Consider the following 27,448-nt stretch of genomic DNA (forward strand, 5'->3'; position numbering starts at 1 on the left):
GCAGTGCCCTGGTGCCCCCGGCCTCCTTAGTGCCAGCCTGCGTGTCGGACGTGTGCCAGTGCCCACAGAGGAACCAGTCCCACTGCCTGTGCGCCACCATGGCCGAGTACTCCCGCCAGTGCGCCCACGCCGGGGGGCGCCCCCAGAACTGGAGGACCCCCAGCTTCTGCCGTGAGTGTGCTGGGGATCTGAGTGCACGTAGGAGCAGTGAGACAGGAGCCCCAGCTCCGAGCCTGCTGTCCTCCTGGAGCAGGGAGCCCCTGTGCTGCAGAGGGCAGAGATTCCAGCATCCTGCAGCCCAGAGGAGCAGACAGGGCTGGATCTGACAGGACTGAGTGTCAGCAGGTCAAACATTCTCACTGAAACTGAAGTTTCACACTTCAATGACAGCAATGCAGGATCAGAACAATCCAGTGACAAGTGTGAGGAGACTGTGAACTGTCTGCAAACAGCAAACTGGGACTGTCTGCTCGAACCTACCTGTCTACCTGTCTACCTGTCTATCTGTATACCTGATCCATCCTGTATACCTGTCTACCTAAACTCTCCTGTGTACCTGAATGCTCCTGTCTGCCTCAACCAATGTGTCTACCTGTGTCCCTGAACCTGCCTGCCCTGCTGTCTTCCTCTATACCTGATCATACCTCTATACCTGATCCTACCTGTATACCTGATCCTACCTGTATACCTGAGCCTACTTCTCTACCTCTGTGCTTGAACCTGCCTGTCTACCTGAGCCTGCCTGTCCTCCTCTGGACCTGAAGACCTGTCTCCTCCTGTCTTCTCTGCAGCCAGGACATGCCCCCGCAGCATGGTGTACACTGAGTGTGGGAGCTCCTGCACGGCCACCTGCTCCAACCCCACTGGGGGCAAAATCTGTACCAAGGAGTGTAGGAGCGGCTGTTTCTGCCCCCCAGGTAAAGAGACCCTCCATCCCAGCATGCAGCTGCAGGAATCAGGACTGACACCATGGATTTCAAATCAGATCATTCTTATCTGCTGTGTGCTGGGAGAACAAGTGTCCTGTCAATGTGCAAGAAACCCCCACAGCCAGCTTGCCAGTTCACCCGTCTCTCACGGACACTGTCCCCTGTCTGACAGGTACTGTCCTGGACGACATCACCCACAGGGGCTGTGTGCCGGTGGAGCAGTGCTCCTGCACTCACAATGGCAAAGCCTTCTCCTCAGGGCAGTCCTACAGCAGCGCCTGTCGCAACTGGTACGCCTCTCACTGCACACTGTACAACACTGCACTGCACACACATAGCTGAACACCACCTGTACAACACTGCACTGCACACACACAGCTGAACACCACCTGTACAACACTGCACTGCACACACACAGCTGAACACCACCTGTACAACACTGCACTGCACACACACAGCTGAACACCACCTGTACAACACTGCACTGCACACACAGAGCTGAACACCAACTCTACAACACTGCACACACACAGCTGAACACCAACTCTACAACACTGCACTGCACACAGAGCTGCACAGCAACTGTACAACACTGCACACACAAGGCAACAGTATGCAAAACACATGAACGACACTCTGCACACATGTTCAGTCAACAACAGCATGAATGGGACTCTGATCCTCTTCTCTCTGCTCTGTGTCCCCCTGTGTGTCTCTGTGTCTCTCTGTGTCTATATGTCTCCCTGTGTGTCTCAATGTGTGCCTCTGTGTCTCTATGTGTCCCTGTGTCCCTGCGTGTCCCTGTGTGTCTCTGTGTCTCTCTGTGTCCCTGTGTCTCTGCGTGTCCCTGTGTGTCCCTGTGTGTCTGGGCTGCAGCACCTGTGTCGGGGGACAGTGGAGCTGCCAGGACCTGGACTGTCCTAGAACCTGCTCTGTAGAGGGAGGCTCCCACATCACCACTTTCGACGGGAAGCCCTTCACCTTCCACGGAGACTGCTCCTACGTCCTGGCCAAGGTGCCTGAGCAGACAGCTGCGCCTGCGCCGATACCTGCCCCTCTGTGTGCCTCAGCAGGGCCACCTGACCGTCTGCGTCTCCCCACAGGACTGCTCTGGCGGCCAGTTCACCCTGGTGGCGGAGATCGTGAGGTGTGGGCTGACGGAGACCGAGACCTGCCTGAAGTCGGTCACCCTGTCCGTGTCCGGCACGAGCACGGTGAGTCCTCAGAGACAGGCCGCGCTCATGCAGAGAGACGCCCTGCCGCCTCTTGGTGGCGCAGAACGAGCGGCTGTGTTGTGCCCAGTGGGCGATGGGCCCCGGCCTGGCGCCGGGGTGGCAGGGAGGCAGGTGCCCCTCTGACGTGTGCGTTGTGCCCCTGCAGGTGGTAGCAGTGACGCCCAGCGGCTCCGTCCTGGTCAACGGGATGCTGTCCCAGCTGCCAGTGGCCACCAGTGAGCTGCTCTCCTCTCCTCTGCTCTGCTCTGCTCTTGTCCTTGTGAGACTGGGCGAGGGCCCGTGTGCTGACGCAGCCTGTCTCTCGTCCTCACAGATAACCTGACCGTCTTCACGCCCTCCTCCTCCTACACTGTGATCCACACCAGGCTGGGCCTGCAGCTGCTGCTCCAGCGCTCCCCCCTGCTGCAGCTCTACGTCAGCCTGCAGCCCTCGTACCGGGAGCAGACCTGCGGTAGGACAGCCGCCTCGCTGTCCCTATGTCTCTCTCGGTGTCCCTCCTGTCGGCCTCTGTCTCTCTCAGTGTCCCTCTGTCTGCCTCTGTCCGCTCCTGCTTCTCTCTGTGTCCCTCTGTCTGCCTCTGTCTCTCTCAGTGTCCCTCTGTCTGCCTCTGTCCCCTCCTGCCTCTCTCTGTGTCCCTCTGTCTGCCTCTGTCTCTCTCAGTGTCCTTCTGTCTGCCTCTGTCTCCTCCTGCCTCCCTCTTTGTCCCTCCTGTCTGCCTCTGTCTCCTCCTCTCTGCCTCTGTCCCTCTGTGTCTCCTCCTGTCTCTCTCTACCGTCCTTTGTGCCCATCTTGTCTCCCTCTGTGAACCTCCCTTCTCCCTCCTGTCTCCTCCAGTTTCCCTTGGTCCTCTCTCTGTCTCCCCCTCTGTCTCTCTCTCTGTTCCCTCCTGTCTCTCCCTCTGTCTCCCTCTGTCTCCCTCTGTCTCTGAGTCTCACGGTGTCCTGCCCCTCTGCTCTCTGTCCCAGGGCTCTGTGGGAATTACAACGACGTGCAGACAGACGATTTCCAAGCTCCGGGTGGGATTGTGGAGGGGACGGCCTCAGCCTTCGGCAACAGCTGGAAGAGCAGAGGCAGCTGCCTGGACGTGAAGGACAGTTTCGAGAGCCCCTGCAGTTTGAGCGCGGAGAACGGTACGCAGCTCCTGCCCCCTGCTCACCCGCTGTCCCACACACACGTGGCACCAGCGCCCAGACCCCCTGAAAAATCGGAATCGGATGAAACTCCTCATATTCTGGTTCCCAGCTTGGCTTCTGGCTCGTGCTTCTTGGGCAGTACATAGAGTAGCTCCAGCCACTGAACCTCTCGGAGACATCTGAGACATCTGAGCTCTGTGCCTGTGTGTTCAGTCAGGCCTGGTCTCTGAGCTCTGTGCCTATGTGCTCAGTGAGGTTGTGTCTGTGAGCTCTTTGCCTGTGTGTTCAGTCAGGCCTTGTCTGCGAGCTCTGTGCCTGTGTGCCCAGTGAGGTCTGTGCCTGTGTGTTCGGTGAGGTCTGTGCCTGTGTGTTCAGTCAGGCCTGGTCTGTGAGCTCTGTGCCTGTGTGCCCAGTGAGGTCTGTGCCTGTGTGTTCAGTCAGGCCTTGTCTGCGAGCTCTGTGCCTGTGTGCCCAGTGAGGTCTGTGCCTGTGTGTTCAGTCAGGCCTGGTCTGCGACCTCTGTGCCTGTGTGCTCAGTGAGGTTGTGTCTGTGAGCTCTGAGCCTGTGTGTTCAGTGAGGTTGTGTCAGTGAGCTCTGTGCCTGTGTGCTCAGTGATGTCAGTGTCCAGTGTCCTCAGCGTGGCTCAGGGCAGATCTCAGTCATCAGGCCTCTCTCTCACCTGCTGCTGTGCTTCCCCTCACAGAGCAGTTTGCCAAGCGCTGGTGCTCCCTGCTGTCCCAGAAGAAAGGTCCTTTCGCTGCCTGTCATGGTGAAGTCCTCCCCGATTCCTACGAGAAGGTACAGCAGCTCCTCGCTCACCTCTGTCCCCTGCAGCTGCTCCCCGACCCCCCTAATACCTGCTCCTCTGCCCCCAGAACTGCATGTACGACAGCTGTAACTGTGAGAAGAGTGAGGCCTGTATGTGTGCTGCCATCTCCTCGTACGTCCGTGCCTGTGCTGCTAAGGGGGTGCAGCTGGACGGCTGGAGAGCCAGTGTCTGCAGTAAGTGTCTGCAATAGCCAGGGACCTGGGAGCTTTCAGGGCAGGAAGTTCAGACACCTGAAGGGAGTGTTCCTGTGACTGAAACCCTGGTTCTCCCTTCCTTCAGCCAAGTACTCCAGCACCTGCCCCAGGACTCTGGTCTTTGGCTACAGCATGACCAGCTGTAATCGCACCTGCCGCTCCCTCAGCCAGCCTGACCCCACCTGTGGCGTCCAGTTTGTGCCTGTGGACGGCTGTGGCTGTGCCAAGGGGACCTACATGGACGAGGAGGGCAAATGTGTGCCACCTTCACAGTGCCCCTGCTACTACCAGGGCACAGTGGTGCCAACTGGCGAGACCGTGACCAGGGACGGGACTCTGTGGTGAGTTCCTGTCTGCCGGAGGGGTCTGAGAGGCACATTTCCACAGTGCACTGCTGGGAATCAGAAGATGAATTTGCTGCTCTTGCTTTGATCCAAGAGAGTGATGGTCTTGATGATCTCTGTTCCTCTTTCAGCACATGCAGCAGGGGAACACTGAACTGCATGGGGTCGACCCCCCTGAAACCAGGTACTCTCCTCTGGACTGAAATGGTTCGTGAGACTGTGGCTAGATTAAGCACAAGGAACTAAGCGGCCTCTTGCCTCGCTCTCTCCTCCAGAGTGCACGAAGCCGATGATCTTCCTGGACTGTTCCAAAATTCAGCCGGGCTCCCCTGGAGCAGAGTGTCACAAGAGCTGCAGGACACTGGACACCGACTGTGTGAGTCACCGCAGCCCTGTGACACACACTATAGTGTCGCTCCGAAAACACACTACACACACAGCACTGTGTCACACACTATAGTGTCGCTCCGAAAACACACTACACACACAGCACTGTGTCACACACTATAGTGTCGCTCCGAAAACACACTACACACACAGCACTGTGTCACACACTATAGTGTCGCTCCGAAAACACACTACACACACAGCCCTGTGTCACACACTATAGTGTCGCTCCGAAAACACACTACACACACAGCACTGTGTCACACACTATAGTGTCACTCTGAAAACACACTACACACACAGCACTGTGTCACACACTATAGTGTCGCTCCGAAAACACACTACACACACAGCACTGTGTCACACACTATAGTGTCACTCTGAAAACACACTACACACACAGCACTGTGTCACACACTATAGTGTCGCTCTGAAAACACACTGCACACACAGCACTGTGTCACACACTTTAGTGTCACTCTGAAAACACACTACACACACAGCACTGTGTCACACACTATAGTGTCGCTCCGAAAACACACTACACACACAGCACTGTGTCACACACTATAGTGTCACTCCGAAAAAACACTACACACACAGCACTGTCACACACTACAGTGTCGCTCCGAAAACACACTACACTCACAGCACTGTGTCACACACTATAGTGTCACTCCGAAAACACACTACACACACAGCCCTGTGTCACACACTATAGTGTCGCTCTGAAAACACACTGCACACACTGTACTGTCACTCCAAACACACACGGCACCATCACACACTGTACTGTCACTCTGAACACACACTGCACACACTGAACTGTCACACACTGTTCTGTCACTCCAAACACACACAACACTGTCACACACTGTACAGTCACTCCAAACACACACAGCACTGTCACACCAAACACAGACTGCACACACTGTACTGTCACACACTGTACAGTCACTCCAAACACACACAGCACTGTCACACCAAACACAGACTGCACACACTGTACTGTCACACACTGTACTGTCACTCCAAACACACACTGTACTGTCACACCAAACACAGACTGCACACACTGTACTGTCACACACTGTACTGTCACTCCAAACACACACAGCACTGTCACACCAAACACAGACTGCACACACAGCACTGTCACTCCAAACACACACAGCACTGTCACACACTGTACTGTCACTCCAAACACATACAGCACTGTCACAGACTGTACTGTCACTCCAAACACACACAGCACTGTCACACACTGTACTGTCTCTCCAAACACACACAGCACTGTCACACCAAACACAGACTGCACACACAGCACTGTCACACACTGTACTGTCACTCCAAACACACACAGCACTGTCACACCAAACACAGACTGCACACACTGTACTGTCACCTGCATTCCACTGCCCTCTAGAGGTCATCCTGTACTGGCTAATCCTGACCCTGTGCTCCCTGCAGATCAGCACACAGTGCATCTCTGGCTGCGTGTGTCCAGAGGGCCTGGTGTCCAACGGCCATGGACGCTGTGTCCCCGTCTCCCAGTGTCCCTGCGTCCACAACGGACTGGAGTACAAGCCTGGGGAGAAAATCCAAGTCGGCTGCAACACCTGGTGGGCTGACCGTTGTGTTTTACCTGCAACTCCCCTTTCACAACAATGACACAACGTGAAGCCATATTTCAACAATGCTGCATTAAAAATGTCCCCTCTCCTGTTTCCAGCACCTGCAATGCCAGGAAGTGGCAATGCACGGACAGGCAGTGCCAGGGCTCCTGCACCATCTATGGAGATGGGCACTACCACACCTTCGATGGGAAGAGGTTCGACTTCAATGGCGAGTGTGAATACACCCTGAGTCAGGTATGCACTGCGCCGGGGAGGGCCCCCAGAGTGGTCCCCAGTCCGAAGAGAGAGCCACCAGGACCCTCCTTCCTCCTTCCAATCGCCCGTTTCCCTGCTTCTGCGACACGGGGAGTAAACTCTCCAGAGTCGGACAGCCTCACACACGAGCAGAGACCCGTGAATCTGACCTCCCACCTGCGTGTCTCCCCAAAAGTCCTCGACTCAGGCAATGTCCCACAGACCACCCAGGCTGTGTCTCTCACCCCTGCTCTCTCCTGTGTGCAGGACTACTGCAGCAGCAGCCCAGACAACGGCACCTTCAGGGTGATCACTGAGAACATCCCCTGTGGCACCACTGGGACCACCTGCTCCAAGGCCATCAAGCTCTTCCTGGGGGTGAGACTCCGCTACCCTGCCTGCAGCTCTCAGGGGATCATAACTGTCCCTCCTGCCTGGAGAACCACATCGCCACCCTGAGGACAGGACGCCTACAGCTAGACTTACCCCTGTTCCCTTTCTACTTCCAACTCACTCTCACACTGTCTCATAATTTAGACACCAGAGCACGAGTCTTCATGGGAAGTGGGTTAAATTAACTGTGTGGAGGGGCAGCCGGATACTTATAAGCCAGACACTCTGATGACATCTCCCCCTCCTCCCAGAAATCATCAGATTGCTACTGTCTGTGCTGACTGCAGTTCTGAGTAACGGATCGGCATGTTGCTCCTGCAGAAAAACGAGCTGCGTCTGTCTGAGGGGCGCTACGAGGTGGTGACGAGAGACACTGGCGCCGACGTGCCCTACAAGATCAGCCACATGGGCATGTACCTGGTGGTGGAGGCAAGCAATGGGCTGATACTACTGTGGGACAAGAGGACCAGCCTGGCCATCAAGCTCAGCCCCTCCTTCAAGGTAAAGAGACCCACAGAGATCTCACTATGCTCATGATAAGGAGCCAAACACAGGGCTTTCAGCATTGACTGTAAAAAACCCATCACTTCTCATTGCATTCTGAGTGAGGAATGTATTACACATGAGTCAGAAAGGAACATACCACAAAATGCCCTGGAAAATCTGAACAACTCATTGTCTCTCCTCTCCCCTCTCTCCTGCTCCTTCTCTCCCCTTCTCCCTTTCCAGGGTAAAACCTGTGGCCTGTGTGGGAACTACGATGGCAAAGGGAGCAATGACTTCACCGTCATGAGCCGGGAGCTGGTGGTCAGCGCCCAGCAGTTTGGGAACAGCTGGAAAGTGTCTCCCAGCTGCCCAGATAAGACTGTGGAGAAGAACCCCTGCAGCTCCAACCCCTACAGGAAGTCCTGGGCAGAGAAACAGTGCAGCATCATCCAGAGCAGAGTGTTCACAGCCTGCCACTCTCAGGTACTGCGATCACACTGGAGCTGCAGGCAGCCCAGGGCAGGAGAAGATGGGAAGTCATCATACTGTATGTGAGAAGTGAGACATCTCTGTGTCCCCCTGTCTGCAGGTGGACCCCACTCCGTACTACGACGCCTGTGTGACGGACTCCTGTGCCTGTGACAGTGGAGGAGACTGCGAGTGCTTCTGTACAGCTGTGGCTGCCTACGCTGGGGCCTGTAATGCAGCTGGGGTTTGTGTGGCCTGGAGGAGCCCCCAGATGTGCCGTGAGTACAGTTAGAGAGAACAACCTGTGCTAAAGCTGTGCTAACTCCCCTCCAATGTGCACCAGCAATGATACAAAAGTGCACGTAGAGCTGCAAGGAGTTCAGCTTCTGTTACTCTCTCTCTCCTTCCCCCAGCTCTGTTCTGTGACTTCTACAACCCCCCTGGAGAGTGTGAGTGGCACTACAAGCCCTGTGGCTCGCCCTGCATGAAGACCTGCAGGAACCCCTCAGGGGAATGCTCCAGTCAGATCCCAGCCCTGGAAGGTAGGAACGTCACTCCAGAGCCTTTCAAAGACTCTAAACAAAAGGTGCAGAATTGCTGGTTAATGATGAGGTTTATCTCATGACCTCTGATCTTGCACGGATGTTTAAGCAAAGAAACCTGTTCATCCTCAAACCTCTAAGCTGGTGTCCCTCTGTCCTACTGTGGTGAACAGGCTGCTACCCCAAATGTCCCCCCAAGAAGCCCTTCTTCGACGAGGACTCGATGCGCTGTGTGGCCAGGAGGCAGTGCGGCTGCTACGATGCCAATGGGAAACGCTACAGCAATGGAGAGAGAGTGCCGTCCACAAAGAACTGCGAGGCCTGGTAAGACTGGCAGGAGCAGCCCAGCTGTGGGCACAGACAGGGTTGTTGTCATTAAGCCAGTCAGCCCTGCAGCAACATGGATGACATGAGCAGCTTCTGTGTGAGTCTCTGTCTTTAGATCAGCAGCTGCTTTGCTGATTACAGAATTGCTAGAACTTCACCCCCTTTCAGGATATTTCTCCCAGGTGACCAGGAGGGAGAGACATGGGAAGGTGACCAGGAGAGAAGGACATTCAGACTGGTTTAATGTTCCAGCAGGAATTTGTCACAATGCTAAATATAACTGGAAACATGGAAGTCATTCAAAATGTAAACATAAGATGCTTTCCATCTAGTGGGTGGAATTATAGGGCCAGTCAGACCATGCCAAACAGTCCTGTAAGAATAGCTCCTGTTCAAGGTCAAACCTAAGGATTTTCTGAATCACACAGACCGATCTCCTTACTAAAGACAGACTACAAAATAACATTCAATCCTTAATAGGAGGCTCTTTCTTTCACATCTCTTTCAAGATTTGACTACATATGAACATTATGAAAATTATAGAAAATGACAGATTTGTTTTTCATCACATTTGTTGCAGGATGTGGTGTGAAACAGACAGTTCCCATACAGGAATAAAGGAATCTATTCTAATTTTATTTGCTGTACCAACATTACATAAACGTTGAAATGAATATATTAAGAGCTTATACGGAATAATGTAAAATCTGCTTAGATAATCAGAAAAAAATAGTTCTTATTTCTATTTCATATTTATAGATGGAATACTTTCATGTTTGCTTCCTTCTTATTCTCTGCAGCTATTGCTCAATGAAAGGAATACAGTGTTCTCATGAACCCAAAGGTGAGTAGAGGCCATTCATTCACTTTCCCCTCATGCAATAAAATAACGAACACACTCACCACACAGGCACGGTTTCCAAATTGGATTGCTTCAGACACTGTGCACTGTTTGGCATCACATGTCTCTTGAGCTGTCGTATTTCCCTTTGACTCCAGAATGCAAGTGTGTCTACGAGATGCAAGAGTACCCGCTGAACGCTGTGATCTACAACACCACCGACAGTATCGGAGGCTGCATGTCGGCCGTCTGCGGACCCAACAGCACGATCCAGAGACGGGTGTGGCCCTGTGCCATGACCACTGCAAAGCCCACAACCCCCTTCCAGTTCACCACAAGACAGCCGGCCTCTACCACCTCAGGACCAGGTGAGGACCAGGGGTCTGCAGCAGCTCCTCTAGAACCAGGAGAGCAACAGAATCCATTGAGCTGCAGGCTCAGCTCCTTCATGGGGCCTCTTCACAATCTGCAGGCGAAGTGCAGGGGTCTGGGAAAGTGTTCGAGTCCTGACTTTTATTACAACCTGGAGATTCACTACATTGTAGTTTGCTTTACCTTACACATTAAAAACAACAGATGCTTGATCTAGAAAACCAAATATCTGATGATAATGGTAGACCATGATATTTCTGTAATTAAGGGAGTTCTCTTTTGTCTGAATTATTTGGGTGTTTATGCTTCAGAAACTGATCATAACTATTCTACAGTGTGAAAGAAGTGCAAAGCACTTTCTAATTTCTCACTTTCATCCCTTCAAAGTTTTATACCAATTGTTCTGACAAACCTTTTCCTTAACCCAGGTTCATATTTTAATGAATGCCCTTTACCCCGCCTTCCTTCACAGCTACTTCTGCAGGACCAACAAAAACCTCTGTTGCTCACTGTGAAGAGGAGACCTGTGAGTGGTCAGTCTGGTACGATGTCCACCAACCTGATATTGTGAGAAGCGATGGAGACTTAGAGACTTTCACAGCCATCCAGGAAAAAGGCTACTCCATCTGCAAGACACCCAGCGACATACAGTGCAGGGCCAGCAGCTACCCAGACACGCCACTCAGTGACCTCGCCCAGGTGGTCCAGTGTGACAAGTCCGTGGGCTTGGTCTGCCGCAACTCTCAGCAGTTCCCTCCCTTCTGCTACAACTATGAGATCCGAGTCCTGTGCTGCAGCTACAAGCCCTGCCACAGCACCACCCCTGCCCCCACAACATCCACTCCTCACAAGTCCACCGTCTCCGGCACCACTAAGTATACCACCAAGCCCATCAAGACAACTGCCTCCTCCAGCACCAGGACAACCTCCGCCCACACCAGCAAGCTCACAACCCCTGGGCACACCAGCAAGACGGCATCAACGAGGATGACGCCCACGCAGGCACATACCCGGACCACTGAGACGACCCCAGTCAAACTGAGCACTCCTGCTCCAACTCCACTCACAAGAACCACCAAGATCGCATTCACGTCCAGCAGCGTCCCCACCTCCCTGTCCACCAGCTCCCCCACCACCTGCAAGCGCCAGTGTCAGTGGTCCCAGTGGTTCAACACCCATTTTCCCACAGTGGGCCCCAGTGAAGGAGACTTTGAAACGTACGACAGGATTAAGGAAAGCGGAGGAAAAATCTGTGGTCAGCCAAGCCAGATAGAGTGCAGTGCGGAGAATTTCCCCAACAAGAGCATAGCGGACGTTGGACAGGTCGTGCAGTGCAATGTCTCCCAGGGTTTGCTGTGCAGGAACGCGGATCAGAGTGGACGCCTGCCGCTCTGCTACGACTACAAGGTCAGGGTGCTCTGCTGCAGCCTGTACGAGTGTGAGACCACAGTCGCTCCGCCCACATCCAGCAGAGCATCGCCAACTACCACAGGATCAGTGAAAAGCACCACTCGAGGCACCACAACATCCACCTTTGAGGTCAGGACAGGAAGCACCACTGTTCCCAAGACCGGAGGGCTTGTGTCCACGTTGATCCCAACAGTAACGAAAACATCTGCTCAGACCTCTCAGACAAGGACAACTACAGCCCGGACAACTAGGATTCGGACAACATCAAGCTACATTTTGGATCTAACAGAAACCATGCCCGACCTGACACTACCTCCAGACTTCACCAGGACCACTACTGAAAGAACCACCAGAGAAACAACCTCCAAGAAAACGTCTCCAGAAACTCTCCCTTACGCCTCCACAAAACCCCTGTCTACAACCACTAGCCAGGTGACAACTTCTCTGAAAACCACTCCTGTCAAGACCACCGTCACTCCCAGAACCACAACTAAAGTCATTACAGGATCAACCACCAGGGCTACTTCAGGTCCAGTAACTTCCAAGAGGACCACAACACCCAGAACATCTACATCTCCTGGAGTCACCAGAACGACACATCCAGGACACAGTACCCGTGTGACATCAATGCACCCAGTAAGTCACAATAAGACTACAGCCTGTAAGCCCTTGTGTAGGTGGACGCAGTGGTTTGATGTCAACAAGCCCTCAGCATCATCTGGAGGAGATTTTGAGAATGTCACTGGAATTAGCAAAGCTGGATTCAAGGTGTGTGTGAATCCCAGGAACATTCAATGCAGAGCTGTTGATTTCCCCAAGACAAAACTCTCTGAGCTCAATCAGAACGCGACCTGTAACCTGAAGGGTGGACTTACGTGTTACAACCAGAAGCAGCCTGGCCCACAGAAAATGTGCCTGAACTATGAGGTGAGGTTCTTGTGTTGTGACTCATGTGAGAAGACCACAGCTATACCACACACCACAAGACCTACAACATCCAAGACAACACCAGGCAAGACTTCAACATCTTCAGCAATCTCCAGAACAACAGGTCCAGCTCAAAGTACCCGGGTGACATCATCCCTCCCAGTAACAACCACAAAACCCCAGTCCACAACTCCCACTCACCTGCCAACTTCTCTAAAAACCACTCCTGTGAAGACCACCATCACTTTCAGAACCACAACTAAAGTTATTACTGGATCAACCACCAAATCCACTTCAGGTCCAGTAACTTCCAAGAAGACCACAACACCCAGAACATCAACATCTCCTGGAGTCACCAGAACGACACATCCAGGACACAGTACCCCTGTGACATCAACGCACCCAGTAAGTCACAATAAGACTACAGCCTGTAAGCCCTTGTGTAGGTGGACGCAGTGGTTTGATGTCAACAAGCCCTCAGCATCATCTGGAGGAGATTTTGAGAATGTCACTGGAATTAGCAAAGCTGGATTCAAGGTGTGTGTGAATCCCAGGAACATTCAGTGCAGAGCTGTCGATTTCCCCAAGACAAAACTCTCTGAGCTCAATCAGAACACAACCTGTAACCTGAAGGGTGGACTAACGTGTTACAACCAGAAGCAGCCTGGCCCACAGAAAATGTGCCTGAACTATGAGGTGAGGTTCTTGTGTTGTGGCTCGTGTGAGAAGACCACAGCTATACCACACACCACAAGACCTACAACATCCAAGACAACGCCAGGCAAGACTTCAACATCTTCAGCAATCTCCAGAACAACAGGTCCAGCTCAAAGTACCCGGGTGACATCATCCCTCCCAGTAACAACCACAAAACCCCAGTCCACAACTCCCACTCACCTGCCAACTTCTCTAAAAACCACTCCTGTGAAGACTACCATCACTTTCAGAACAACAACTAAAGTTATTACTGGATCAACCACCAAATCCACGTCAGGTCCAGTAACTTCCAAGAAGACCACAACACCCAGAACATCAACATCTCCTGGAGTCACCAGAACGACACATCCAGGACACAGTACCCGTGTGACATCAACGCACCCAATAAGTCACAATAAGACTACAGCCTGTAAGCCCTTGTGTAGGTGGACACAGTGGTTTGATGTCAACAAGCCCTCAGAATCATCTGGAGGAGATTTTGAGAATGTCACTGGAATTAGCAAAGCTGGATACAAGGTGTGTGTGAATCCCAGGAACATTCAATGCAGAGCTGTTGATTTCCCCAAGACAAAACTCTCTGAGCTCAATCAGAACGCATCCTGTAACCTGAAGGGTGGACTAACGTGTTACAACCAGAAGCAGCCTGGCCCACAGAAAATGTGCCTGAACTATGAAGTGAGGTTCTTGTGTTGTGGCTCGTGTGAGAAGACCACAGCTATACCACACACCACAAGACCTACAACATCCAAGACAACGCCAGGCAAGACTTCAACATCTTCAGCAGTCTCCAGAACAACAGGTCCAGCTCAAAGTACCCGGGTGACATCATCCCTCCCAGTAACAACCACAAAACCCCAGTCCACAACTCCTACTCACCTGCCAACTTCTCTAAAAACCACTCCTGTGAAGACCACCATCACTTTCAGAACCACAACTAAAGTTATTACTGGATCAACCATCAAATCCACTTCAGGTCCAGTAACTTCCAAGAAGACCACAACACTCAGAACTTCAACATCTCCTGGAGTCACCAGAACGACACATCCAGGACACAGTACCCGTGTGACATCAACGCACCCAGTAAGTCACAATAAGACTACAGCCTGTAAGCCCTTGTGTAGGTGGACACAGTGGTTTGATGTCAACAAGCCCTCAGCATCATCTGGAGGAGATTTTGAGAATGTCACTGGAATTAGCAAAGCTGGATTCAAGGTGTGTGTGAATCCCAGGAACATTCAATGCAGAGCTGTTGATTTCCCCAAGACAAAACTCTCTGAGCTCAATCAGAACGCGACCTGTAACCTGAAGGGTGGACTAACGTGTTACAACCAGAAGCAGCCTGGCCCACAGAAAATGTGCCTGAACTATGAAGTGAGGTTCTTGTGTTGTGGCTCGTGTGAGAAGACCACAGCTATACCACACACCACAAGACCTATAACATCCAAGACAACGCCAGGCAAGACTTCAACATCTTCAGCAATCTCCAGAACAACAGGTCCAGCTCAAAGTACCCGGGTGACATCATCCCTCCCAGTAACAACCACAAAACCCCAGTCCACAACTCCTACTCACCTGCCAACTTCTCTAAAAACCACTCCTGTGAAGACTACCATCACTTTCAGAACCACAAATAAAGTTATTACCGGATCAACCATCAAATCCACTTCAGGTCCAGTAACTTCCAAGAAGACCACAACACCCAGAACATCTACATCTCCTGGAGTCACCAGAACGACACATCCAGGACACAGTACCCGTGTGACATCAACGCACCCAGTAAGTCACAACAAGACTACAGCCTGTAAGCCCTTGTGTAGGTGGACACAGTGGTTTGATGTCAACAAGCCCTCAGCATCATCTGGAGGAGATTTTGAGAATGTCACTGGAATTAGCAAAGCTGGATTCAAGGTGTGTGTGAATCCCAGGAACATTCAATGCAGAGCTGTTGATTTCCCCAAAACAAAACTCTCTGAGCTCAATCAGAACGCGACCTGTAACCTGAAGGGTGGACTAACGTGTTACAACCAGAAGCAGCCTGGCCCACAGAAAATGTGCCTGAACTATGAAGTGAGGTTCTTGTGTTGTGGCTTGTGTGAGAAGACCACAGCTATACCACACACCACAAGACCTATAACATCCAAGACAACGCCAGGCAAGACTTCAACATCTTCAGCAGTCTCCAGAACAACAGGTCCAGCTCAAAGTACCCAGGTGACATCATCCCTCCCAGTAACAACCACAAAACCCCAGTCCACAACTCCTACTCACCTGCCAACTTCTCTGAAAACCACTCCTGTGGAGACCACCATCACTCCAAGAACCACAACTAAAGAAGGAGAAACTAGCCATGAGGCAAAATCTACTTCAGCTTTTGTGACCTCTGAGAGGACAACCACACCCAAACCATCAACTCTTCCCACAACTGCCAAAACTACAGGTCCGGCTCAAAGTACCCGCATGACATCATCTCTCCCAGTAACCACCACAAAACCCCAGTTCACAACACCTACTCACCTGCCAACTTCTCTGAAAACCAGTCCTGTGGAGACCACCATCACTCCCCGAACCACAACTAAAGAAGGAGAAACTAGCCATGAGACAAAATCTACTTCAGCTCTTGTGACCTCTGAGAGGACAACCACACCCAAACCATCAACTCTTCCCACAACTGCCAAAACTACAGGTCCGGCTCAAAGTACCCGCATGACATCATCTCTCCCAGTAACCACCATAAAACCCCAGTCCACAACTATTCACCTGCCAACTTCTCTGAAAACCACTCCTGTCAAGACCACCATCACTCCCAGAACCACAACTAAAGTCATTACTGGATCAACCACCAGGGCTACTTCAGGTCCAGGACACAGTACCAAAGCAACATCATCGCACCCAGTAACTGGAGCGGTTGTGTCCACTGTGATCCCAACAGTAACGAAAACATCTGCTCAGACCTCTCAGACAAGGACAACTACAGCCCGGACAACTAGGATTCGGACAACATCAAGCTACATTTTGGATCTAACAGAAACCATGCCCGACCTGACTCTACCTCCAGACTTCACCTGGACCACTACTGAAAGAACCACCAGGGAAACAACCTCCAAGAAAACGTCTCCAGAAACTCTCCCTTACGCCTCCACAAAACTCCTGTCTACAACCACTAGCCAGGTGACAACGTCTCTGAAAAGCACCATGGAGACAACGCAGGTCGTGAAAACTACAAGTGAAGCAGCACATAGTAACACTGTGACAACATCCACAGCAGTTCCCATGAGTTCACAACGATCTACCGCAACAACCAAAACAAGAACTACAGAGTTTACTACTGAAAAGAAAACAACTGAAAAGCCCACTTCTGGAATACCATCAATAACATCTTCTCATGTGTCTCCTGGACAAACAACTCCTGGAAAGACTACCACTGCTCAGACCACTATTGAAAGGATAACTACAGGACAAACAACACAAAGACAGACTATTGCTACTACAGAGACATTACCTGGATTTTCCACTACTGTAAAAACCACTCCTAAATTTACAGCCTCCACCACAACCCCTCGGATATCCACAAAACCCCAGTCCACAACTCCTACTCACCTGCCAACTTCTCTGAAAACCACTCCTGTGGAGACCACCATCACTCCCAGAACCACAACTAAAGAAGGAGAAACTAGCCATGAGGCAAAATCTACTTCAGCTTTTGTGACGTCTGAGAGGACAACCACACCCAAACCGTCAACTCTTCCCACAACTGCCAAAACTACAGGTCCGGCTCAAAGTACCCGCATGACATCATCCCACCCAGTAACAACCACAAAACCCCAGTCCACAACTATTCACCTGCCAACTTCTCTGAAAACCACTCCTGTCAAGACCACCATCACTCCCAGAACCACAACTAAAGAAGGTGAAACGAGCCATGAGACAAAATCTACTTCAGCTTTTGTGACGTCTGAGAGGACAACCACACCCAAACCATCAACTCTTTTCACAACTGCCAAAACTACAGGCCCGGCTCAAAGTACCCGCATGACATCATCTCTCCCAGTAACCACCACAAAACCCCAGTCCACAACTCCTACTCACCTGCCAACTTCTCTGAAAACCACTCCTGTCAAGACCACCGTCACTCCCAGATCTACAACTAAAGTCATTACAGGATCAACCACCAGGGCTACTTCAGGTCCAGTAACTTCCAAGAGGACCACAACACCCAGAACTTCAACATCTCCTGGAGTCACCAGAACGACACATCCAGGACACAGTACCCGTGTGACATCAACGCACCCAGTAAGTCACAATAAGACTACAGCCTGTAAGCCCTTGTGTAGGTGGACGCAGTGGTTTGATGTCAACAAGCCCTCAGCATCATCTGGAGGAGATTTTGAGAATGTCACTGGAATTAGCAAAGCTGGACTCGAGGTGTGTGTGAATCCCAGGAACATTCAGTGCAGAGCTGTCGATTTCCCCAAGACAAAACTCTCTGAGCTCAATCAGAACACGACCTGTAACCTGAAGGGTGGACTAACGTGTTACAACCAGAGGCAGCCTGGCCCACAGAAAATGTGCCTGAACTATGAGGTGAGGTTCTTGTGTTGTGGCTCATGTGAGCGGACTACTGTTGCACCACACCCTACAACACCTGTAGCATCTACTACACCTAAACGCACGACTGCTGCCACTACCAAAGTCATTACCGGATCCCCTCCTGCCACTACTGAGAAGACCACTCCCATGAAGACCACCCGGGTGGTGACCAGCCCCTCGGTGACCAGTGCCAGGACACAGTGTGTCTGCCGCTTCCAGGAACAGAACCTTCCTCCTGGTGAGGCTGGAGACTTTTTGTTATTCCTTGTTTGGGGTCTTTGTGCTTAGTATGCTGGACACATCTAACAACAGAGAGCCTCATTTCTACAAATTTTCCACAAAAGGTTTAAACGATAAGTGCATTTCTTTCTCTCTAGTTTGTTGATTATAAATTGCATTCGGGGGTTTTAAATAGAATCATCTTCCCTCACAAAGTTCACCCCCGTGATGTACACAGACCTCATTCTGAAAGTATTATCAAAAACGACTGTCCATTCGCTTGTCTTTGTTCAGGGAGCACCATATACAATACGACAGACAATGGCGGGTGGTGCTACATTGCTTACTGCAACGCCACCTGTGGGATTGAGAGACACGTTACGGAATGCCCCTCCACTCCCAGTGCCCCAGCCACCACTGCGGAGACAACAACAGGGACCCCCAAGACCTCAACCCCAGGACTACCGACCACCACAGCTCCAGAGAAAGACTGCTCTGCTGTGTTTCCGCCAAGAAAGGTAAGGACACAGCCCAGCCCCTCCAGCGTCTGTGATTCATGCCGAATGTGACCCTGTCTCCTGTCTGTCCCTGAGGCGAGGGTACTGACGTCAGTAATCACAGACAACAGGGCTCTTGTAATGCTGTCATTTACAGTGCTGTCCAGAGTAACCTGTCTATGTACTGCAGCAGACTTACTAAGTAGCTACAAAGGGTTTAGTCCCAGCTCTCCTTCACATCGGAGTCAACAATAAGAGGCAGAGAGAATTGCACCAGCAGGCATCATGGTGTCTAGAGTTTACACCAATAAGACTGTTTCACTGAAACTCCTGCTGCAGGCCCCTCCTTCCTGGGCTCTGTTAAAGGGACTGGAGGAGAACAGTTGTGAAGCGCAAGCCTGTGAACTTGTCCCCCCAGCTGAACGAGACCTGGAAGATAGACAAGTGCACCTACGCCACCTGCGAGGGGCCCAACCAGATCTCCGTGCAGCCCGTGAAGTGCAGCCCGGTGCAGCCGCTGACCTGCGCCAACGGCCGGCCGGCCCACAAGGTGTACGACGCCACGGGCTGCTGCTTCCAGTACGAGTGTGAATGTGAGTCTCTGCTCTGCCCGAGGGCAGGGGTGGGACGCCCGAGACACAGTCATGCCAAGTGTCTCAGAGAGGAGCGTGTTGCTTTCAGCCCATGTATCTCAACACAGGCAGAGCAAGGGCCACAGTCTGTACCGGAGCACATGAAGACATTTCAGTCTCTAACTGCTTCCTCGGAGCACCTCAAATGCAAACGAATCTGCCTGCTGCTGCTGAAACCCAGGAGCCCAAGCAGCTGTGATGAATTGCTCTTCCTCAGCTCTTCTCCAGCTGAGCCTCCTCCTCTTGAGGACCTCCTGTCCTCACCCCCCCTCCTCCCTCTCTGACAGGCGTGTGCGCCGGCTGGGGGTACCGCCACCACATGACCTTCGACGGGACGTACTACCCCTACAGCGGGCCGTGCACACACGTGCTGGTGCAGCAGGTCGCCCCGCGGCTCGACCACTTCCGCGTCTACGTGGACGACGGGGACTGCCACGGCCGCAGGAGGGGGCGCTGCGCCCGCACCCTGCGCATCTTCTACCAGGCCAACGAGGTCACGCTGACCCAGAGGGACCGCCAGAACCTGGTAACCAGCAGCACCCGCTGGCCCCTGCGCCAGCACTGGCCTCTCGAGGCTTCTGTTCCGGCTCTGTGGCCCCAGATCCTTCCTGACCTGGAGCTGCAGAGTCGCATGTTCCTGTCCCCACTCCTGGGAACGTGTTTGTTCACAAGTGCACTGTAAAAACGGTCAGGGTCCTGCGCCCCTGACCGAGCGTCGACCCCTCTCCCTCTCTCTCTCCGGTCTGACCGGCCGCAGGTCTTCTTCAACGGCCGACGAGTCTTCCCCAGCCTGTACAGGAGCGGCTTCAAGATCTCCTCCACCGGCGCCAGCCTGAGCGTGCAGATCGTGGACATCAATGTGGACGTGGCGTACGCGGGCATGGTCTTCGTGGTCAGCGTGCCGTACAAACTCTTCTCCCACAACACCGAGGGGCTGTGCGGTGAGTGTCTGCTTTGTTCGGAAAGCACCAGCTGAGGCCAGAGTGTCCCACTCAGTGCTAGTTACCACATGACGTCCTCTGGATTGTAACTAACTCCTCCTAAATCAGTGCACAGATAACTGTGTTCTGTACTACTGCTTGATCACCTCCTGCCAGTGCTGGGCAGCTGTTACTGAGTGCAGCAGAATCAAATTGTGGTGTGTGGGATCCTGCAGGACTCTAAGATCATTTTTAGAAAGTCTAAGAGGCCTAGGATTTGAATTGTGGAAGTTAGGCAGAGGCACACTGAGTCACAAAACGCAGCTCTGGAGTGAGAGTGTAGAAACACACAACAGGCAACTCTTCTGATTTTCTCACTTCTCCTGGAGCTGTCTGACCCTCTGAGGGCTTTGACCCTTCCCTTCCAACACCAGTGCTCAAGCGCAGCTCCTCCTCCACAGGCACCTGCACCAACCAGAGGGCGGACGACTGCCAGCTGCCCAGCGGCGACATCGCAGACTCCTGCACCAAGATGGCCAAGGAGTGGCTGGCTCCTGGCCAGAACAAGTCAGCCTGTGAGCAGCCCATCTCCACCACGGCCGCGCCAACTTCACAGCCCACCACGGCGCCAACGCCTTCCCGCCCCACTGGGACCCCGACCACTGTCCCGTCCACCCAGACCACCCCCTGCAAGTCTGCCCTCTGCGACCTCATCCACAGCGAGTGAGTCACCCTGCAGACTCAGCTTGCCCTCACAGTGTTGCTCTGGGGTCGGGGACCTGCTCTGTTGCTTCACGGAGATAAGCCTGCTCCTCTCTGCCACAGAGTCTTCCGGCCCTGCCACGCCCTGGTCCCTCCAGAGCCCTTCTTCCAGTCCTGCGTGGCGGACGCCTGCGAGCTGGGCGATGCGGACGTGGAGTGCAGCGGTCTGGAGAGCTACGCCGCCCTGTGTGCGGAGCAGGAAGTCTGCATCGACTGGAGGAACCACACTGGGGGCCAGTGCTGTGAGTCTCAGCTCGATACTCACTGCTGAAGGACACGGCACTGCTCTGCGCCCATGTTGTCCGGATCAGCCCCTCGTACCTCTACAGGGGCCGTGCTGTTTCCCTGAGCGCCCATCCTGTTACCTAAAAGCAACATCAGTGACCTGTTGAGATCATGCAGTGCCAATTTGATCACACCATGAAAGTGAAATGTTTTGCACCAGATTCTTATCATGAGCAGTGGAATCTGAGTCAGAACTCAAGAAGAGGTATTTCTGGTCGGCAGTGACTTAAGAGGACCTGTCTGCCATGTCTCCTGTGCTGATTTCTCACTGTGTCCTGTCCTATCCTGACACTCTGCTGCTGTGTCTCTGCAGTGTTCCCGTGTCCCAGTGGGAAGGAGTACAGAGCCTGTGGGTCCGAGGTGGAGCTCACCTGCAATCACAGGTACAGCCAGACAGTTCAGGGGCTCCTGGGAATGACAACCTCCTGCAGCTGCTGAGAGAAGGGGCTTCAGTCTCTCTGTCACAGTTTGTCTTTGTCTGTCTTTGAGGCACTGAGCTTCTAACTTATATAGTCATGAATTATCTGCCATTGTCTCTAAGATTGCATAGATATTGTGTCAATTGGATATATCCTGCACACATAAAAAAACTTTATAAAACTGTTTCTTTGTGTCATCCCTGTATCAAAGGTATAATGAGGAATTTGTCAGCAGTGAAAGGTCTCATCTGGCCGAGGGCTGTTTCTGTCCCAATGGAACCATGCTGTCCAGCCCCCATTCGGATATCTGCGTGTCCTCCTGCGGTGAGCCTGCTGACCGACTGACCCCCGACTCGCTCACAAGACCTCTGTCTTTCTCTGATTGATTTCTGCAGCACAAGTAACGCTCAAGGATCTGTACCTGAGCTGTTTGACAATAGGGGCCCACCACAGCCCAATATGAAGCTGCACAGTGTTTCCAGCCTCTAGTACCCCGACATGAATTCATGCATGACGCAGACATGATTCATGTGTGATCTGATGGATGCAGTCTGCAACCTGATCTGTCCTGTTTCAGCAGTCTGCTTGAGGTGGGGGAGAGGGCTGACTCAAACAGTGAGCTTTGCTGGGGTAACTGATCTGAATGAGGGAGGATTCAAGCAGCTCGTTAGGGACAAAGATGGGGTGGATGGAGATAGTCCACTGCACTGGACCACACTGGGGAAAGTTCAGACACAGGACCTCACAGGCCCACAGCCACTCTGAGTGGCTCCAGTGTGAAACAGAACCAAGACAGAGATCAGAATCCAGCTATGTGAAACTCTTTCAGTTCCCAAGTCACAGAGTCTAGTCAAGGACAAAATTATCCTCATTTTGTACTCAAGATATCCAATATCTAAGATGTCCAGAGCAGGATTTATATGACTGATTGACTGATCTTGTGTTGTTAACGGTGCTCATTCTGCATTTGCAGAGCCCAGGAACGTCTGTGTCCTGAACAACATCGAGTACCAGGTAAGAGAGATCCTCCCCCCTCCTAGGGCCACTCGGAGAGCAGGGGAGGTCTGTGCACCCCTGAACCCCTGGAAGAGCTGCGCGGTGCCGTGGTGAGGATGTGTCACATGTCTCCTGTCCTGTCCTGTGCAGCCTGGGGTGATCGTGCCGGTGTCCCTGTGCGAGGAGTGTCAGTGCACCTCTGAGATAGACCCCTTCACACAGCTGCACCAGATGCAGTGCAGGAAGCAGACGTGCGACAGGAACTGCCCAGCGGTGAGAGAAGTGATACAGCTCTGATGTCCTACTGGTGCGATTGATAGAGGAGAACTGGACAGAGCCTGGAAAGTGTGTAGATGAAGGAAGGAGACTCTCAGAGCACAAGGCAGCTGTTGAGCCTTTGCTTGTTAGGGGGCCCCTGCTGGGACTGAAGCCCCTCACACGTGTGTCTCCACAGCCCTGCCTCTGCTGTTAACTGTGCTCTTTCCTCAAACCACAGGGTTTCCGATACCAGGAGGTCCCTGGCCAGTGCTGTGGAAAGTGCACCCAGGTTGCCTGTGTCTTCCCCATGCCCAACATCCCGGGCAGCACTGGCAACACCGATGGCAACACCACTCCCACTGGCAGCACAGGCCACACTGGCAACACAACACCTAAAGGCAACAGTGGCAACACAACACCTAAAGGCAACACAACACCTAAAGGCAACAATGACAACACAACACCTAAAGGCAACACAACACCTAAAGGCAACAATGACAACACAACACCTAAAGACAACAATGACAACACAACACCAAAAGGCAACAATGGCAACACAACACCTAAAGGTAACACAACACCTAAAGGCAACAATGACAACACAACACCAAAAGGCCACAATGACAACACAACACCTAAAGGTAACACAACACCTAAAGGCAACAATGACAACACAACACCTAAAGGCCACACTGGCAACACAACACCTAAAGGCAGCACAACACCTAAAGGCAACAATGGCAACACAACACCTAAAGGCAACACAACACCTAAAGGCAACAATGGCAACACAACACCAAAAGGCCACAATGACGACACAACACCTAAAGACAACAATGACAACACAACACCAAAAGGCAACAATGGCAACACAACACCTAAAGGTAACACAACACCTAAAGGCAACAATGACAACACAACACCTAAAGGCAACAATGGCAACACAACACCAAAAGGCCACAATGACAACACAACACCTAGAGACAACAATGACAACACAACACCAAAAGGCAACAATGGCAACACAACACCTAAGGGTAACACAACACCTAAAGGCAACAATGACAACACAACACCAAAAGGCCACAATGACAACACAACACCTAAAGGTAACACAACACCTAAAGGCAACAATGACAACACAACACCTAAAGACCACAATGACAACACAACACCTAAAGGCAACAATGGCAACACAACACCTAAAGGCCACAATGACAACACAACACCTAAAGACAACAATGGAAACACAACACCTAAAGGCCACACTGGCAACACAACACCTAAAAGCAACAATGGCAACACAACACCTAAAGGCAACAATGACAACACAACACCTAAAGGCCACAATGACAACACAACACCTAAAGGTAACACAACACCTAAAGGCAACAATGACAACACAACACCTAAAGGCAACAATGGCAACACAACACCTAAAGGCCACAATGACAACACAACACCTAAAGGCAACAACGACAACACAACACCTAAAGGCCACAATGACAACACAACACCTAAAGGCAACAGTGACAACACAACACCGAAAGGCAGCAATGACAACCCCACACCAACAGGCAGCAGTGGGAATCCCAGTGGAAATGGTGAAAGCCCTCTGTATGAGCTGAAGGTGAGTAAGAGCACTGTCTGATGTACCTTCTTCTCACTGACATTTATTACAATGCTTCTAGTTCTACTGTTACTACACTGCTACAAACTGCTGGGTTTGATACTACTGCCACTGCTACACCTGCCCCTGGATCTCTTAACACTCATCACAGGAGCACCTCTCCATTCTCCCCTCACAGCCTGGACAGAACATCACCTTCCCTGGAGACAACTGCACACTCTACCAGTGCTTCATGATCAACGGGCAGTACGTGCCCATCAGCACCAGGAAAGCCTGCCAGGAGTTCCACCCTGATGACTGTGTCCCTGTGAGTCTCCTGGATACAAACCTCACTCTAGACTCTACGAATACACTGGGCATCTGACTGTCACTAGGCTGGGCTAATACACTGGGCATCAGACTGGCACTAGACTGGGCTAATACACTGGGCATCATTCTGTCACTAGACTGGGCTAATACACTGGGCATCAGTCTATCACTAGACTGGATTAATATACTGAGAATCCAACTGTCACTAGACTGGGCTAATACACTGGGCATCAGACTGTCACTAGACTGGGCTACAGTAATACACTGGGCATCAGACTGGCTCCTGGCTGGGTTAATGAGTACTGGTCACGTGGCACCATACTGATATAAATCGTTTTCTGTTTCAGGGCACCATTCGCTACACTGACGACGGCTGCTGTCAGATCTGTAAGTACAGCCAGCTGGACACAGACAGGGTTTCACACAAACTGAAAACCCCCTCCTCTCAGGGCTGGAGCGTCTCTCACCAACAGCTGAGGATGTTGAGCAGATAGTCAGATGAAGAAGGGAAGGTGGAGGAGTACGAGGCAGGACTGGGCCTCTTCCTCTGCTGCATGAGGATGTGAGCAGAGCACAGAGCCAGGGCTGTGCTGTCAGCTGAGTAACGATGCCCTCCGTGTGTGTCTGCAGGCGATGAGAAGCCCAGGAGCTGCACTGTGCAGAAGAAGCCCACCACCATCACACACGAGGGCTGTGTGTCCAGCACGACTGTGGAGGTGTCGTCCTGCGAGGGCGCCTGCAGCACCTACTCCATGTGAGTACTGCCCTGCTGCTGGGCCTGGGGCAGGGGGACCCCCAGTGTCAGTCAGCTCCTGCCCTGATCCAGCACACTGTACCCCACTGTCTGCAGGGCAGGGGGACCCCCAGTGTCAGTCAGCTCCTGCCCTGATCCAGCACACTGTACCCCACTGTCTGCAGGGCAGGGAGACCCCCAGTCTCGGTCAGCTCCTGCCCTGATCGAGCACACTGTACCCCACTGTCTGCAGGGCAGGGGAACCCCCAGTCTCAGTCAGCTCCTGCCCCTATCCAGCACACTGTACCCCACTGTCTGCAGGGCAGGGGAACCCCCAGTCTCAGTCAGCTCCTGCCCTGATCCAGCACACTGTACCCCACTGTCTGCAGGGCAGGGGGACCCCCAGTCTCAGTCAGCTCCTCTCCAGTGTGATGTACCCCACTGTCCACAGGCAACACCTTTATATGTTTTTCTATATTATTTTATTATTATTTCGCCTGCAGGGAATCAGAACATCTTAATTCTTTACTGATGTGTCTGAGACAAGAGCTCAGTCCTTCATCATCTCAGACACATGCAGTCCTCGTCCAGTAGGGAACCCCAACCCTCAGTCAGTGCCATCACAGGAACTCCTTTCAGAGTCTGTGCAGTGGAGACCGGTGGAGCCTGTCCCTGTCCATGGCCAGCGCTCAGGTGTGTCCACACTGCCCTGCGGCTCCTCCCCCAGGCCCCCAGGCCCTGACCCCCGTGCTGTGTCCCCCAGGTACTCCTCCGAGGCCAACGCCATGCAGCACAAGTGCAGCTGCTGCCAGGAGCTCAGCACCAGCCAGAGGAGCGTGACCCTGCAGTGTGCAGATGGCTCCTCCGTGCCCTACACCTACACCCACATCGAGGAGTGCGGCTGCAAGGACACGCGCTGCCAGGACTCGTACAGCGACCTGCTCCTCGTCACGGCCAGCAGGGGCCGCCAGTGAGCGGGACAGCAGGAGGGCGACTGGCCATGAGCTTCAGGCTCTGACCCACAGATACATGTCTCATATTTAGATCCTCTTCTTGAGTGGGTGATAATGACATTAGCACATCTATAATATAATAAAACAATGTACTTCTAAATATTGCATGTAGCATTAGGCCAACGGATATGACATTGAGCGTATTTTACTGCGTTTCACATGTGCTTGTATGGAACTTCTGGTAGCTGCAATAAAACTGTAGTGTTTGCATTATAAGTGGGCTTGCTGTGTCTCCTTGAATCACACATCTGCAGCGGTAACTCCTCCCAGTGTGGCACAGCGGTACCCCCTGTCCAGCTTCACACTGGCATAGTCGCCCCACGACTCAGCGCAAAAGGGAGTTTATAACAGCAGGTCGGGAGGGACGACAACAACCAGGTTCAACCAGACTCCGCTGTCAGTGATTCGCAATCGCTCCTGACAGTCCAGTCCTCTCCCGAACGCTACGAATACCTACGAGCTCCCCATCTCTCTCTCTTGCATGAGCCCCGCTGTCTCGCACAGACAGTATAAGACGCTGCCTGAACCTTCAATCAGTTTCCCGTTTGCTGCTCCGATGCTCAGTCGATCTCAGCCAGGAGTCAGACTTCCTCCTCCGCGTACCAGCTGGCCATCGATCTGACTCTTCGTCGCTTTCCAACACCTGCAGCTCGTGTCTTTCCCCAGACCGAGACCCGCCGTTGTCCCCCCGTCCTGTCCAACCCCTGGCGTTCAACTGTCCGCTTACTTCTCCTGTTGTGTTTTGAAATGAGCTGCTCTCGGCAAACGCGCATTCGCCAACA

At 52.5% G+C, this 27,448-nt stretch overlaps 1 protein-coding gene across 1 annotated transcript; it reads left to right on the top strand.

Moving 5' to 3' along the window:
- On the top strand, positions 1-26,882 carry LOC148645788 (uncharacterized). The gene is made up of 41 exons (XM_088611084.1): positions 1-171; positions 792-917; positions 1,102-1,219; positions 1,806-1,944; positions 2,033-2,143; positions 2,310-2,379; positions 2,478-2,615; positions 3,130-3,294; positions 4,002-4,096; positions 4,174-4,300; positions 4,407-4,662; positions 4,797-4,849; positions 4,941-5,041; positions 6,523-6,674; positions 6,785-6,923; positions 7,191-7,301; positions 7,638-7,817; positions 8,046-8,285; positions 8,392-8,548; positions 8,684-8,812; positions 8,986-9,136; positions 9,940-9,983; positions 10,139-10,348; positions 10,825-18,231; positions 18,507-18,730; positions 19,128-19,302; positions 19,629-19,867; positions 20,099-20,282; positions 20,723-20,984; positions 21,087-21,265; positions 21,622-21,691; positions 21,939-22,051; positions 22,701-22,741; positions 22,874-22,996; positions 23,220-23,406; positions 23,452-23,595; positions 23,965-24,611; positions 24,790-24,918; positions 25,268-25,307; positions 25,551-25,674; positions 26,417-26,882. Exons 1-41 carry the CDS (start codon positions 99-101, stop codon positions 26,625-26,627), a joined length of 13,584 nt encoding a protein of 4,527 aa, XP_088467210.1. The 5' UTR covers positions 1-98; the 3' UTR covers positions 26,628-26,882.
- Positions 26,883-27,448: the final 566 nt, after the last annotated feature.

The sequence above is a fragment of the Lepisosteus platostomus genome, chromosome 18 (assembly GCF_059453375.1).
Source record: "Lepisosteus platostomus isolate fLepPlt1 chromosome 18, fLepPlt1.hap1, whole genome shotgun sequence".
Taxonomy (NCBI): Eukaryota; Metazoa; Chordata; class Actinopteri; order Semionotiformes; family Lepisosteidae; genus Lepisosteus; species Lepisosteus platostomus.

Coding starts and splice junctions, on each gene's coding strand:
- LOC148645788 (XM_088611084.1), top strand. CDS start 99: ATGGCCGAGTACTCCCGCCAGTGCGCCCACGCCGGGGGGCGCCCCCAG. Junction 5,042..6,522: donor GGACACTGGACACCGACTGT/GTGAGTCACCGC, acceptor TGCTCCCTGCAG/ATCAGCACACAGTGCATCTC. Junction 6,924..7,190: donor GTGAATACACCCTGAGTCAG/GTATGCACTGCG, acceptor TCCTGTGTGCAG/GACTACTGCAGCAGCAGCCC.